General features: G+C 46.5%; 2 protein-coding genes across 12 annotated transcripts; both read right to left on the bottom strand.

Moving 5' to 3' along the window:
* Nucleotides 1-4489: 4489 nt before the first annotated feature.
* LOC112903702 (putative cyclin-dependent kinase F-2) lies at nt 4490-5024 on the bottom strand. The gene is made up of 2 exons (XM_025972929.1): nt 4776-5024; nt 4490-4711 (listed from the first exon to the last, which is right to left on the bottom strand). The coding sequence occupies exons 1-2, from the start codon at nt 5022-5024 to the stop codon at nt 4490-4492; spliced, it is 471 nt and encodes a 156-aa protein (XP_025828714.1).
* Nucleotides 5025-5446: 422 nt separating this feature from the next.
* Nucleotides 5447-11243, bottom strand: LOC112901908. Of its 11 annotated transcripts, none has more exons than XR_003230427.1 (11): nt 10644-10659; nt 10425-10546; nt 9420-9494; nt 9266-9347; nt 8785-8862; nt 8603-8693; nt 7928-8030; nt 7662-7827; nt 7497-7573; nt 6921-6974; nt 5447-6471 (listed from the first exon to the last, which is right to left on the bottom strand). XR_003230427.1 is itself a non-coding variant. In XM_025970772.1 (5 exons), the coding sequence occupies exons 1-5, from the start codon at nt 10782-10784 to the stop codon at nt 8172-8174; spliced, it is 507 nt and encodes a 168-aa protein (XP_025826557.1). In that variant the 5' UTR covers nt 10785-11243; the 3' UTR covers nt 8061-8171. The 11 variants fall into 11 exon arrangements, 1 of the variants encoding a protein (XP_025826557.1); XR_003230425.1 differs by having other exon boundaries at nt 9420-9633; XR_003230426.1 differs by having other exon boundaries at nt 6921-7034; nt 9420-10546; nt 10644-10669.
* Nucleotides 11244-13919: the final 2676 nt, after the last annotated feature.

Raw genomic sequence — 13919 nt, forward strand, 5'->3', positions numbered from 1 at the left:
AGTGTTCATAGCTAGTGGGTTCCCTGAATTTTTCATACAATCGGTGATTCCGGCACACCTGAGGTTCGCAGTAGAGATAGCGAGGATCACATATGAACTTGAAATTGCACGATAGTGTTTGTGTGTTAGTGTGTGTAACACCTAGTTTTAAATTGATAAGGATTATTTTTTTCTAAAATTTGGTAGGATAAATTAGAAAGTGTGTTAAATTATTGAAAATAAATATTATTTCCTAAGTACAAATAAACATGCTAGAGTGAAAATTGAGTTTATGTTTAAAAAAGTTGAATATGGCTCAATTTAAGTTTACACCTTTTTTTTAAAAAAAAGGCCTTCAAACCTCTAACTTGAACTATGCAAAAAACTACTCAAAATCTAGGTCTAAACCAACCAGACTGGATTGGATTGTCTAGTCTAAACTCCTTCTCTAGCATTGGCTCAAAGTTCCATCGATAGACTGTCAGCTGGAATTCAAATCACATGTCTCCCAGCCCAAGCTTTGGCCGCGTGAACCTCCATTCCCATCAACGCTCTCCCCCTTACCCACAATCCTATCCTTGTTTATCCTTGTTTAGATCCCCAGAAGAAACGAAAGGAACCCACTGCCCGCCGGCTAGCGATTTCGCCATACACAAGTTGCGCCAAGCTCATCAACCGGGCCGCCTATAAGGGCTGCTCCTTGCCCCTCTTCCCATCCTTTGTGACCTCCGCACAAACCCCTCTCACACTCTCATCCGTTATAGAACTACCACAGACGGCATCCCAGTAAGCCGCACTCGTTGACACTTCTGCCCTAACGCTAGTATTGTGAAACCGAGCCCAGAACCCCTCTTCAGTGCATGCCGAAGGGTTCTACCCACCAATTGCCAATGCATGCCATCACCGTCACATAATCTATTAGAAATTTTTCCCTAGAAGCAACACCTACTAAATCCACCTGTCAAAGTGATAGTTAGATCTACCGAAATGAACTTGCATGATTACAAACAACACCATAGACACAATCTTTATTAGCAATTAATATTTAGCCAAAGGTTACATGCCCGACACATGACTATGGATGCTCCTCTCCAATACCACAACATTGGCCGCTTTGGGGTCCCAGCAACGTGCCACCACCCCTTTGGACTTGTTGCTATGTCGTTATAGTTATAGCAGCATCCCTACTCTCATATTTATAAGGATACCGGGTTGTAGGAGTTTGATACAAAATCTAACCTATACCGCTAATACATCTCAAGTCCCATCTTAAGCATAATCAAACTGTACACAATATTCAATACAAAGTCTAACAAGCAACGGTTAATCAGACATTCCGGAGGTGAGAGGTCCTTCGGAAAAGAAGAAGCCTAGCCAAACATTTTAATAAGAGCGCGGTAGAGAGATCATTTAGTGATTTGATCTCCACCTTGGCAAATCTTCCACCATTTTGAAGCCGTTATGCACTAACATCCATGTACATCGAACTTGACTTGTTGTGTTTGCCGCTAATGGGAGTTGAATGATGTATCATCTCAGACCCATCATTGAAAAAACATTGCTATCCCTGTAAATCAGAATTCTATGACTCCACCTACAATTATGCACCTTCCTTCTTTTACCACAATCTTGGTCAAGCAAAATTAGATTCCTGTGCAACCTACCCGCTAACTAAATTTAATACCATACTCTGGCTGGCTACCCACATGGTACTAGGTACCTCACTATGGCTAGCTATCTGAGTCATATAAGCACTGCTCTCTTATTTTTGCTGCTAGATTACGTCCGACGTCTTACTTCATAACCTCAAGTTGCAAGTACCACCACCACAGAACCAAGCATCATAACCGGCACATCATTCCTGATTGCAAGAGAACTAGCTATGATCCAAACACTATAACCGGTTTATCATCTCCACCTAAGATCAATCATTGAGTGGCCAAGAACCAGTTAAGTTGCCAACCCTCGTAACCTCCTCCGCCTCCTCGTTTCTTCTTCATCCTCCCCTTCCCTTATGCAGCAACGTTGGTGTTGAAGATTATGGCTTTCGACCTTATTTTTCTAGGGTTAAATGATGGCAGCTTGTGCTTTTTATAGAAGAGGCACAGTTATGGTTGGGCGAGGATGTGGCAAAGTAGTGGTTAGCGATGGAGGGTGGCGATCTTCAATATTCGAGTGAAGAGGCACGTCGTGGCCATCCATGGCACCGGGACTAGGTTTTTAGGCATGAGACGTGAACTCTACTGCATAGTCATGCCTACTAGCTCACCCCGGTGAGGGTAATGGAGAGAATTCACTACTTGACCCGTCCCCACTTGGTAGCATCTATAGCTCCTAGCACGACGCGGAAAGGCTGCAGGAGTGCTCTTCTTATTGTCGCCAAGTGGGTGCGAGATGCAGGGGATGAAAAATGGAGAGAGAGAGAGAGAGAGAGAGAGAGAGAGAGAGAGAGAGAGAGAGAGAGAGAGAGAGAGAGAGTAGCATTATAATGATACCATTATCATATAGCAGTCTAAGCGACGAGTCATCTTAGGTTGTTCCTAGGCTAGCTAGCTAGCTAGCTCAGCTAGGGCCTGTGGCGGGAAAAGGAGAGGGAGAGAAAAGAGAGTTAGGCTGGGTTAGAGTTAGTCAAATTAGGTTTTCAATTTAAGTTAGATTTATGTTCAGATCTTGAACTATCCAAAATTTGAAAACACACATTTGAGATCCAATAAAATCCAAGAAAAATCAAATCAAACATGCAAGCATGATTTCAAGTTTTAGCTGCAAAAGTTTAAATTAATAGCATTTGAATTGTAGAAATGAGAGGGTTGACCTAATGTTTGACCAGGTATTTTATATGATTCACAAACAGAAACAGAATTTTTTTTTGCAAATTTTAGCACACATTAATTTACTCAAACTGAGGAAATCTCGCTAAGGTTGCTTAAACGATCGAACAACATGAGTCTAACGAAGGCAGAGTGTGTAGGGAATGCAAGATGATGCCTCCAATTGGGGGATCAGGAATATTGCCGTCATCCATCCATCCATCCATCCATCAGCATGGCGGTTTGCCGAGCATGGTGGTTTGCCGGTCACACACCAGTGACAGGGGCAGCCAACACCAATAGCAAGAATGTGATCGCCCCGGGACTGGGAGAGGGAGAGCGTTCGCATGGAAGATGACCTGGGGACTACGAAGCGCGACTAGGATTAGGGTAGGAATATTACTCGAAAATGCTGTCATAGTTAATATTACTAAAGAGTTAGGAATGAAACATTCATATTAGGAATGTTTCATTTTTTTGCTGGCAAATCATGCCATCTGTGGCACCACTACCAATTTCATGCCACAGCGAGATCAGGGGCGTCGATAGCGGTCACGACTAGACCTGAGCATTTTTAGTCTGGCCAAGTCAGCCCAACAGCGCGGCCAACATGTCTTATGGGTCCTTGTTGGTCAAAGCATGCCGGTCCAGGAAAAAATTGTGCCGGCCCAAGCTCAGCCTGAAAATTTATTTCATTTATTTTTCTACTAATGAAAAAGAACGAGAAGCCTGAGCCCGACCGAAAAAATCCAGCCTGATAGTATCCATGAGACAGACGTGGGCACGAATTTTCGGTCCAAAATGAATAGATCTTTTTTTTGGACGTGGCCCGGCCAAGCTCGAAAAACGTCCAGGTCTAGTCGTGACAGGACGTCGCCATGCTGCGTAGAATCTCATAGGGCAATCGCTATGACTAAGCTGACTAGTGGTGCTGCAGGTGAGCTCAAGCAGCATCGCGGCCAAGTTGTGAGATAGAGAGGAGAAATTTAGGGGAGAAGGGGGTATCATTGTAAGTACATAGAGGGGAGATTTTTTCTTTATGCAAAGCAGGGAGAAGGGTGATATGGTAAGCTTAGCCACTGGTATGATGACTATAAACCCGCCATGTCATTAAAACCACCCAGATTTGATGTCACATTGTCAAAACAAATTTTGGTTTAGACCAAAAGGTGAAACATGATCCGGTTTTGGGAAAAGATACACTGGAGTATCCTACAACCAGTTCTTTTGACAAATACTCTGTGATACTATGATAAGCTCAAGTGCAATTATTATGTTCAACATGAACATAGTTGCGGGCCATAGATAAAATCGACTTTAGTTATTTCCACCATCACAGAGATATATAGTGCTAGCAGCTGCAAGAAAATATTTCTGAAACGCAATTTTATACTAGTAATAGTTACATACATAAGCAATTTGAACTTACATACAGATCATACAGGTCCAATTCCAGCAACTCCCATATATAAATACAATTTTGGAGGTTCTGATTACACTTTTGCAGTATCATGATGCAAAAGAATCCATATACAAATCTGCAGTTACAAATCCTACGCTGTACTCAGTACTCGCTGCATCATTACGGGGAAAAACTGTCTGATGACGCGGAGCAAGTAGTCTAAACTAAATCGTCAGGCTAATACTACAGCTTTGCTAGCTAACAGCCCCTGCCGTCGTCGCTGGAGCATCGTCAGTCGTCAGTCATCCATGGGTGTGAACCATGGCATCCGCAGCGCCGCGGCGGTGAGCCTGTCCTTGGGGTCGTATTGCAGCAGGCCGCGCAGGACATTGAAGCCCGCCGCCGACAGCCGCTCCTCCGGCACCTTGTCCCGCAGCTTGCTTGGCGCCGCGGCGTCGATGCCCAGCGGCATCAACGACACGTCGTCGGGGATTCCTAGGAGGTCGACGATGGTGATCAGCTGCTGGCACAAGCCATCTTCCGGGAACAGCGACTGCCCCATGACGAGCTCCGCCATAATGCACCCAAGCGCCCATGTCGACGGCCGCGCCGCAGTCCTTCTCACACAGGAGCACCTCGGGCGCGATGTACCCGATCGTGCCATCCACCTTCTGCGCGTCCGGCAGCGGCGCGGCCGCGGACCTGGCGAGGCCGAGGTCGCAGATCTTGAGCCGGCGGCCGTGCTCCCCTACGAGCACGTTCCCGGGCTTCAGGTCGCGGTGCTCGATGCCGTGGGCGTGCATCGTCCACGCGCCGGCAAGCAGCTGCGCCATCGCGTGACGCGCCTCCGACTCGGTGAACGGGATCCCGTGGCGGCGGCGCGCGGCGATGACGTCGTGGAGGCTTGGGCCGACGTACTCCAGGACGAGGTGGGGTCCATCCCGGAGCCGCGCACGACCTCCAGGAGCCGCACCACGGCGGCGTTCCCGCGGCACGCCGCGAGCAGCGGGGCCTCCCGCAGCAGCGCCGCCCCAACGACACCGGCGCCGCTGCGGTTGGACTTGATGGCGACGACCTCGCCGGTGCGGAGGTGCCGCGCCTTGGAGACGGCGCCGAACGCCCCTCGCCGATCTTCCTGAGCCTCTGGTACGATTCCACGGTGCCGATCCACGCCCCGTCGTCGTTTCTTCTCCGGCGATCCGTCGGCGCTGGCGCTTCTTCTCCGGAGATGAGCATGGTTGCTGCCGCGCAGCGTCGCCTTGCGGCGGCTAAGCAGCCGCCCTCAGCACGCGAGGAAGGCCTCTTCTGGACGACAGCCATGGAGGAGAGATGAAGTTAGCTTCGCGTGGCAGCCGGCGCAGTGGCGGCAGCCCGCAGCTAGGCACGGGCAGCGGCGACGGCAAGGCGAGCGTAGAAGCTAGGGGGAAGAACGAAGAAGCAGAGGCAGTCGGAGGTGGCATGGCTTTATGTATGGCGCACGGTCAGGGAGCCAGTTCCGGCTCGGTCTCGTGTCGAGTTGACCACGGGAAGGGTGGACGATGGTTGGCGGCTCGTATCCGACAAGCGGAAAAATCGCGGGACAGAAACAGTGTCAACAACGGTGGACGGCGTTGACACACACACGAAGGGCACATTGGTAATGTTTCACTAATTCACTTTCTTCTTTTCATCTGAGAAATAAAAAGAAATGAGAACAGAGTTTTTGCTATATATCCATCGATATTTTTGTTGCAGAATCTCTCAAATTCCTAGCCACCTGTAATGCCCCGTTTCTTACCTTTTCTGATTAATGTAACACTTAACCTTATATTAATTAACTAGGTTCGTGCCCGTGCAAACGCACGGGGCAAAACAAAAATTTGAAAATCTATCATCCCCTCAAATCACAATTATATACAACAAACGGCAAGCATTGAACTTTAATCCTATCTCATGCTGAGCAACTGATATTGGTTTGCTGTAGTTGGCTAAGCATTGGCTTAGCACATTGTCAGCCATAGATCAAGATTGCCAAGCTGCACAAACACACCATGAATGCAATCAATACTTGTCGAATAACCACGAAATCAAACAGAATGATGTAATTCTTCGTTCTTGTTGTTCATGGTTGTGATAACAAAAGGAAAAGGCAGGGAGGTTAACAAAGATGCAATCACACAATAGAGTTCCTCCCTGAACCAAGAAGTATGGTGAACCGGTAGTGCCTCCATTAGCTGCCGGATTGACAGTGCAAACTGCTTGTGCCAGGTTCATTAGTATTCGCTCCCTTTGGGCCCTGACCTGCCATCAGAAGCAATTGACCAGGAAAGAACCATGTTTACATAAGAAATCAAGAAAAAACATGGGGGAATAAGGTAGATCAACATAAAGCCTGAAAAATACAGCATTGGGTATATTACTTTGAACACTTTACAACCATAGGTACATACCCGTGCGTTGCTATGGGTGATTAAAAAAAATTCACTCATGCAAGCGTAGTCTAAAATTGATACAAGTAAAGAAAAAAGGGACAAAGTCTAGCTCTTATACAAAAGTTTTAGATTTTTAAGATAGGGCCATGTATTTATTGTTGATGAGCTGCAAACTGAAGTTCTAAAATATATGAAGTACACTGATAGAAATTCCTTTACAACTTTCTTTTAAGAAATGACGTACATGAGGGATCAAAGTATTTGCAAGATATTTTGAGGTAGCAAATTGATTAAGAACACAACCAAACACTCCCTTACAGTGAAACAATCCTTCAGAGCACAGCACCTGGCTTCAATCCCCATAGAAGTATGCTGCGGAAAGAATAATCCTTCATGCTTCAGGGTGCTTTGGTATGCCAAGTAGTTAACCAGCTAAACCAATTGCTTAGATGAGACCAACAAGGCAATATTCTGTAAGTTCCTTTGGCAACAAGGCATCGCCATAATAGATAGTAGAAGGTAATGACGAACTTCCAAAATAATCGTATAGCACATTTTACATTAAAGTAACAATAGATAACTCATAGAGAATATTTGAATGAATTGGCAAGCCATATTATCAAGCTTTTCCATCAAAAAATGAATTAATATTGGCCTGTCCATAAGCATATAGCACAAAATTTCATGTTCGTATACATAAAAGAGCGTGAGTAACTCGCATGTCTTGTTGCCCGGTACTTTAGCTACATAATCAGAATAATACCAGATGGCAAACAAATGGACAAAATTGATTCGTATGAAATAAAACCTCCCCATAAAGACTTAACATTTAACAGCTTGTAATTTTTGTCTTTTAGTCCTTTTTATTTTTGATGATCTAGTAAGTGTGCACACCTCAGAATCCCAAGCTGACCATAGACATTTCAGTGTTGCCCCCTTAGAATAAATCACTTGTAGAACTTTTTATGAACCTGAATTCAGCAAAATCTTAAATGCCATTACTGTCCATGGGTGCATCAACAGTTCAAGAAAAACACAAATGTTTGTCATCTATGTGACCTGCTTGTAGTCAAATTCAGCAGCATGGTTCTCCTGCAGTAGAATACCGGCTGAGAGCAGAGGTGCAGAGATCGCAGATAGAGTTGATGTATTCAGAAGTACAAGCACTGGAAACACAAATTTTATATGGAAGAGAAGCAAAAAAAATTCCTGCAAGCTTGGACAACTAAGATCAGCATGGCAATATTAGGAAATTGGGCATTGAATTTGACAAAGAATTAAATTCAAAGTTCAGAAACATAAGCAAATCAAAGCAGTATACTTACATGTTACAACTATTATGTATGTACTGACTTCAGAGCGATGCTGTCAAATTTTAACTACAACTGAAACTTTCGCACTACAGCACCAGGTCCTCCATATTACAGCCTACATTAGAGGGCACACTGTGATACATCTTTCAATAAACACGAAACAAACTACAGCAAGCCACATCATTTACATACTATGGACATCACTAAAATGGGAAGTAGCAGCAAATTGCTAGGGACTTAGGGGAATAAAAGTAGATCAGTCAGCAAGTAATATCCAAGGAACTGAAGTTTTTGACAGCATCCAGAGAAAAACAGTAGCTAGAGCAAGACCCTGCAAGAGATAGTATTGCACAAAAATAAGGGATAATGCTAAATAAATTTGGGAACCTCTAATGTAGAGCTAAACCAGTATTTTAATCTCAAAACCATTTTATTATGAGATTATAGAGTGCATGTAAATAGATGGGAAATTAAGGTCACATATTCAAGTTTTGACTAATAGTCCATATAGCCATATGCAAATAAGACCAAAACCACTTGGTGGCTGTCTACATCTCAGAAGAGAACACTTCACAGCTCATCACAACTGACAAGAACCAAACACCAAAAGTATTGCCATTTCTTTAACAGACTAAACTCGCCTAAATGGAAGGGACAATAATCAAACCTGACCAATCTAGTGGTCACCTCCTTTCGCTTCTCAGCACGCTGCTCCAATCTGAAACTAAAGCCAGTAGCAGCACTCTTGCTAGCTGCTACATGGGGAGTATTCGTACTTCTGCAAAACAACACAGAATGATGACAATCATATTGATACCACGTGGAAGAATAAATAAGAGACTATCACTCTATCATGAAGAATTTCTTACAATGTGGTGGAGCGCACATCATCATCTGTTTCCCCTGGCTGCGCTTGTTTCAATGGTTTGGCGGCGTTCTCATGTGACCTGATACCCAATATCAAGAGTTTCAGCAGAACGAAATGCCAAGCCTTTTGATAAAAATCATAAATTGAAAACAGTTCTGATTAGTCGATCTAGTAAGGCAACAACATTGATTGAATCATTTCTAGCAAGCATCAGAAATGGGATCAATGGCAAATGTCCAGACAACCGACAATAATGGTGCATTCAATTTAGAGACGATAACTGAAATTGAGACGCAAAAGGGGGAAACGCACGCCCAAATCTGGATTAGTAGTTGCATCATTTGGCGCGGCCGAATCCACTGATTCAGACTTGGCAGGCTAAGTCAAAGAAAACCGGACCAAAGTCTTACCACAATGCAACTAAAAATAGATGAAAAAGATGCCAGCTTCAAGCAAGAGACCAGTCAAGGAAGGATCTTTACCATCGACCGGCGAGCAACAGGCGTCCGTGCTGGATTCGCCTTCAGCTTCTTGTCCGCCGCCCATCCTGCACGTAATTCAATCCTGCCCCCCACAATTGAGCAAACACGACAAATACGCTACCTCTATCCAACCGGAGAGTGAACCGAAACCAACCTGACGCCAACGCTGATCCTGATCCATTGGCCACGACCGTCTTGGCTTGCTTGCAGTTTTGCACCACAAGACCATCTTCAACTCAAGTTATAGAACAAATTCTATGACTCAGAAGTTGTACTATTTTATGAGAAGATGATGACTGTTGCACCTGAAGTTGTGTGTTGTTGCTTTCGCATCTGACGATTTGGAATGAACTGATGCCAAATTTTGCCTTTAAGATGCCAATCCAGAGGTTATGCTATTGAAACGAATAAGACAATGAGTAGTTAAATATCCTTGCATTTTTTATGCATGTCGCAATATGCCCTAAGGTACTTAGGGGCTGTCTGGTTTCCCGCATGCCCCAGCCTGCATCGAGCCAGGCTCTCCTTGGCCAGGCTGCTGCCATGCAATTGCTCACCGTTTGGTTGCCTGGGCGCATGCAGCATGGCCAAGCAGGGAAGCTGTTTGGTTGCCTGGGCGCACGAGTTGTCCACCGCTGCTCTCTCCTCTCATGCAGCTCGCGCATCCCAGCCTGCATCGCGCCGGCCTGGCCTGACGGAAACGCTCGATTCCTACGTTTCCCACGGGCCTGGCTGGGAGGCGCATCTTGCACCACAGGAGCCTGGCTCGGCCGCTGGCGCAGGCAACCAAACACTCAGAAGTCGCATGCGGAGAGCCTGGCCGGGCTGGAACCAGGCAACCAAACAGCCCCTTAATGTTTCTGAAAGTTCCATTTGCAAGTGACTAAGATAGTGCATGTTTTCTGCAAGTTTCATACAGGTGCTTTTGATTTTTGTAGGTGGTTTGAGCAGAACTGCAACGTAACGCGCAGCAGTAATTACTGCAATATCTCCTTCAGTGTGGTCATAGAGATCTGGTGAGCGTCTAGGTGGACACTGCTGCAATCACCTAACAATAGCATAAAAATGGCCAACCACAAAGCCTGGGTACTTTCTATGCGCTAATTCACTACGAGCTCTAGTCTGTAACTGATTACTGACAGACCATGGTGCGACATACCATCTCGAGATGCAGCCGGCGCAGTAGCCTCTCCTGTCGCAGCTGGAACACCAAAGGACGGCCCCAGCCTTGCGGCACTGGTGGCAACTCGTCGTCCCCGCCGGGCCTCTCCCGACCAGCTCCTGCAATCACCGGTGCCCAATCAACACGAGCCCAGCAGCACAGCGAACCCAATTGAGCGCGGAGACGAACGTAGCACGAGGCAGCAGCCAATCTCACCGTCGCGGTGCGCGTGCCGGCAGCATTGCCCAGGGGCAGGCCATCGTACGCCGGGCCCCTCGACGCCGACGCCGGAGCCGGCTCCGCCACGTACACCGCCTCCCCGGCTACCCTGGCGTAGACGGGCCCCGCGACCGCCATCCGGGCCGCTTCCCCTTGGCCACGGTGGCGGGTGCGGCGGGCACCCTGCCGTTCGGCAGCATCCCATTCCGCACAAATCAAAAACCAAGAAACTCCGCACCAAGAAAGAGAGAGGATACCGGCGTCCGGTTCTTGCGGTTGGGCGGCCGGAGCCGTTCGGATTGGGCGCGGAATTTCCCCAATCTGGTGGGGGTGGAAGGGATTGGAAATAGGGGGAAGGTGAGAGGTCTTTCTACCTCCTCGAGCGAGCTTCCCTGAGCTGCGCGGCGGCGGCGGCAGCGTGGGGACGACGCTGGGCAACGGATAGGTGGAGGCGCGGTGGCGGGCGGGGTCGCATTCGTGGTTCAGTCGCGACGGTGATGGCGAGGGTTAGGGCGCCGGCGATCGCGGGAGGAGACGAGCGTTCGAGCGGATCGGGCGCGACGGCTTCGGCAAGGGCGCCTGCGGGCAGAGCGATCACGGCGGGGTCGCGGGGGGTGGAGGCGTGTCGTGAGGGGGAGGCGGGTGTCGCGAGGGGGATCGGACGCGGACGATGGACGCACGGATTGAAGCGTTTCGATCTAACGGGTCTGATCCTTCTGCGGCAGAATGACGAAAGGAGGGGGTTGGAGGTGGCACCAAAAATTTATCCTTCAATTGGTTTTTTAAGTAGAGTTAGAGAAACTAGCATGCGCTGTTTAGCACGGGTAGCTAGAATTTTCCATGCTTCTTTTTTATTAAAATAAATTTATTTAAGTCATTTTATTTCATTGTTTCAAAATTATTATTTTGTCTAAAAGCCCCAAATACTATTGACGAATTCACTAATGAACCAAATCAAATAGGCACATTAGGGTATCTTGTTAGTGGTTGTAAAATATGGCCCACACATATCGCCTGCTTGAGTGGAAGCTAAGTGGTTCAAGAGCGTTGCTCCATCATCCTTTATCGCTATTATGTTTTTTGTTGGTGTTATTTGTTTCTGCCGCGTGTTGTTGTCTTAATATGTTGTATCTTCTCAAACTTATTGTACACAGGCTTTAACCTTGACATTACCCACGCCCACCCTAGTACCCGCTGTAAGCTTAGAGGAGCATGTAAGCTTTTTTCCCCCCTTTTATCTTCATCATAGCGTTTGAATGTTTGATCCATACCCAATGACAGCAACATGATTGGCTTGAGGTGATTGCACATAAAGCTTTTTTATCTTCATCATCAGAGCATTTGATCCATACCAAAACGTTGCTGCCGTCCCTATGGGCACTGCCACATGCATGCCGTTCGGCCGTTTGGCCAAAAATAAGTTGAGGAGCTAGCTTGCACCCAATGTTTTTCTGGTTCGGCAACGGTGAACCCAAACTGCCACTTCTTTCCATCAATCGTCCACCTCGTGCATCATCAATGGTCGTTGCTAATATGTGCACAAACTCTTCTTACTGATCAGCTCTTGCAGTGCAACCACCTCCTAAATTCACACCAAATGGTGGCCTATTTTATCATCGACGACCACAAATGGATTCCTCATCCAATTCTACCTTTGGTGTCTTTTTTTTTCCGGTTCCTATCTGTACACGGTTTAATTGAAGGTCATTAGGTGGGTAGCGGGCTGACAATCGAGGGCTTTTGCAGCCACCAATGGTGATTTCCTCGTTGTCCGTCCTTCAGCTTCAGTTGTGCATCGGGTACAGTTAGTATCACTGTCAAGCTTTAGTGAATCTGCTCATCCATGCTGACGGGAGACCTTGTCCTCATCTATGCTCCTTAAAATCCAGCTCTGGCACTCCTGAACTCCTCGTTCTTGTTCGCACCAGCCAAAATAAATGTCTAGCCTGTTAGCGGAACATCATCACCACACACCATGAAACCAGCACGTATTGCACTATCTGAGTTATCAACGCTGAGTCTAGACCTGATCATTTATCAGATTAGGTTGGGTCAAAAATAAATCCGGTATTTTTTCTTGGTTGGTCGGGTCGGGTCAAATCTGAAATTTTGTTTATTTGGTTGGGTCGAGTAAAATCTGACTTTTTGTGTCATATTTCAGGTTGGGTTTCAGGTCGAAAAATCTAGCCCATGCTCGGCCCAAATTTTATATTGGGATAAAAATTTCAGCTTAAGCCTGACCCACACATTAATCGGGTCGGGTTGGGTCGGGTTGGAATTTGTTCAGTCGGGTTGGATATATCAGCTCGGGCAGCGTACAGCTAGATCCATCGATGTGAACGTGACTATGGTGGCCTCGCCGATGGTGAGGAGGCTGGTGTAGTATACGGGGAGTAGGTGGAGCCTTGACAATGTAGCTGGTGATGTTCTTGTCATCCAGGAACTGACCGTGCATGGTCAGCACGGACAACCCTAGTGAGTTGATCTTTATCTCAAGATTCCAGTATTTACTTACCATATCATCTGGCTCCTTCTATAGCTATTTACTTACCTACTCATGAGTCCTGCCACCAACATCGAATAGAGTCAAAAGTTCCTCACGTGAATACCAGCTATGGGATTGAATCGCAAATAAGACAATATGATGGTCTAGATGAAAATTTAAATACCATATTTTTTCACTTTTTAATCCCAAATAGTTGTTTATTAGATGATTTGGCATGGATTATTTATTTATTTAGTTATTTTGCTTCACAGCTCGGATAGGAATCAGCCAAAATTTTTTCACCAAGGCCGCTATCAAAGCTCCAGAGGCGGCCGGTACCACAAGAAGGTTGCCCGTGTGTCAGTATTTTACCGCTACATCCACTGAGGGATACCCTTGAGGTGGTGAGTTTGTAGGTAGGGTGTTGCCGAGGTTAGTAACTCGAAGGTGCAAGGAATATAAAGTTTAGACAGTTTTGGGCGTCAAGAGCGTAATGCCATACGTTCTGTATGGTTTATATTGCCTTAAGTGGTGATCGGGTGATCTCCTACATGAGGCACGAGTTGTTCCTCATGCTCCTGTTCGAGGAGGGTCCCTGTCCGCCCTTATATAGTCTAGATGGATAGGGTTATATGAAAATCCTAGCCAAATACAAGCTTAGGAGTCCTACCGAGTAGTTTTCGGGTAGTTTCCTACCATTTCCGACTAGTTCTACTACTGCTCGAGTAGTTCTACTACAGTACGAGTAGTTACAACTGGTATAGGGCTTGGGCCATGTCCCACCCCTT

The sequence above is a fragment of the Panicum hallii genome, chromosome 8, assembly GCF_002211085.1.
Source record: "Panicum hallii strain FIL2 chromosome 8, PHallii_v3.1, whole genome shotgun sequence".
In the NCBI taxonomy this organism is placed as follows: Eukaryota; Viridiplantae; Streptophyta; class Magnoliopsida; order Poales; family Poaceae; genus Panicum; species Panicum hallii.

Excerpts from the sequence above, each read along its gene's own strand:
- LOC112903702 (XM_025972929.1), bottom strand. The coding sequence starts at position 5,024 with ATGGCGCAGCTGCTTGCCGGCGCGTGGACGATGCACGCCCACGGCATC. Across the intron at positions 4,712-4,775 it reads CCGTCGACATGGGCGCTTGG|CTGATCACCATCGTCGACCT; the intron begins GTGCATTATGGC and ends TTGTGCCAGCAG.
- LOC112901908 (XM_025970772.1), bottom strand. The coding sequence starts at position 10,784 with ATGGCGGTCGCGGGGCCCGTCTACGCCAGGGTAGCCGGGGAGGCGGTG. Across the intron at positions 10,547-10,643 it reads CCGGCACGCGCACCGCGACG|GAGCTGGTCGGGAGAGGCCC; the intron begins GTGAGATTGGCT and ends CGGTGATTGCAG. Across the intron at positions 8,863-10,424 it reads GCCGGCTGCATCTCGAGATG|GTCACATGAGAACGCCGCCA; the intron begins GTATGTCGCACC and ends ATTGGGTATCAG.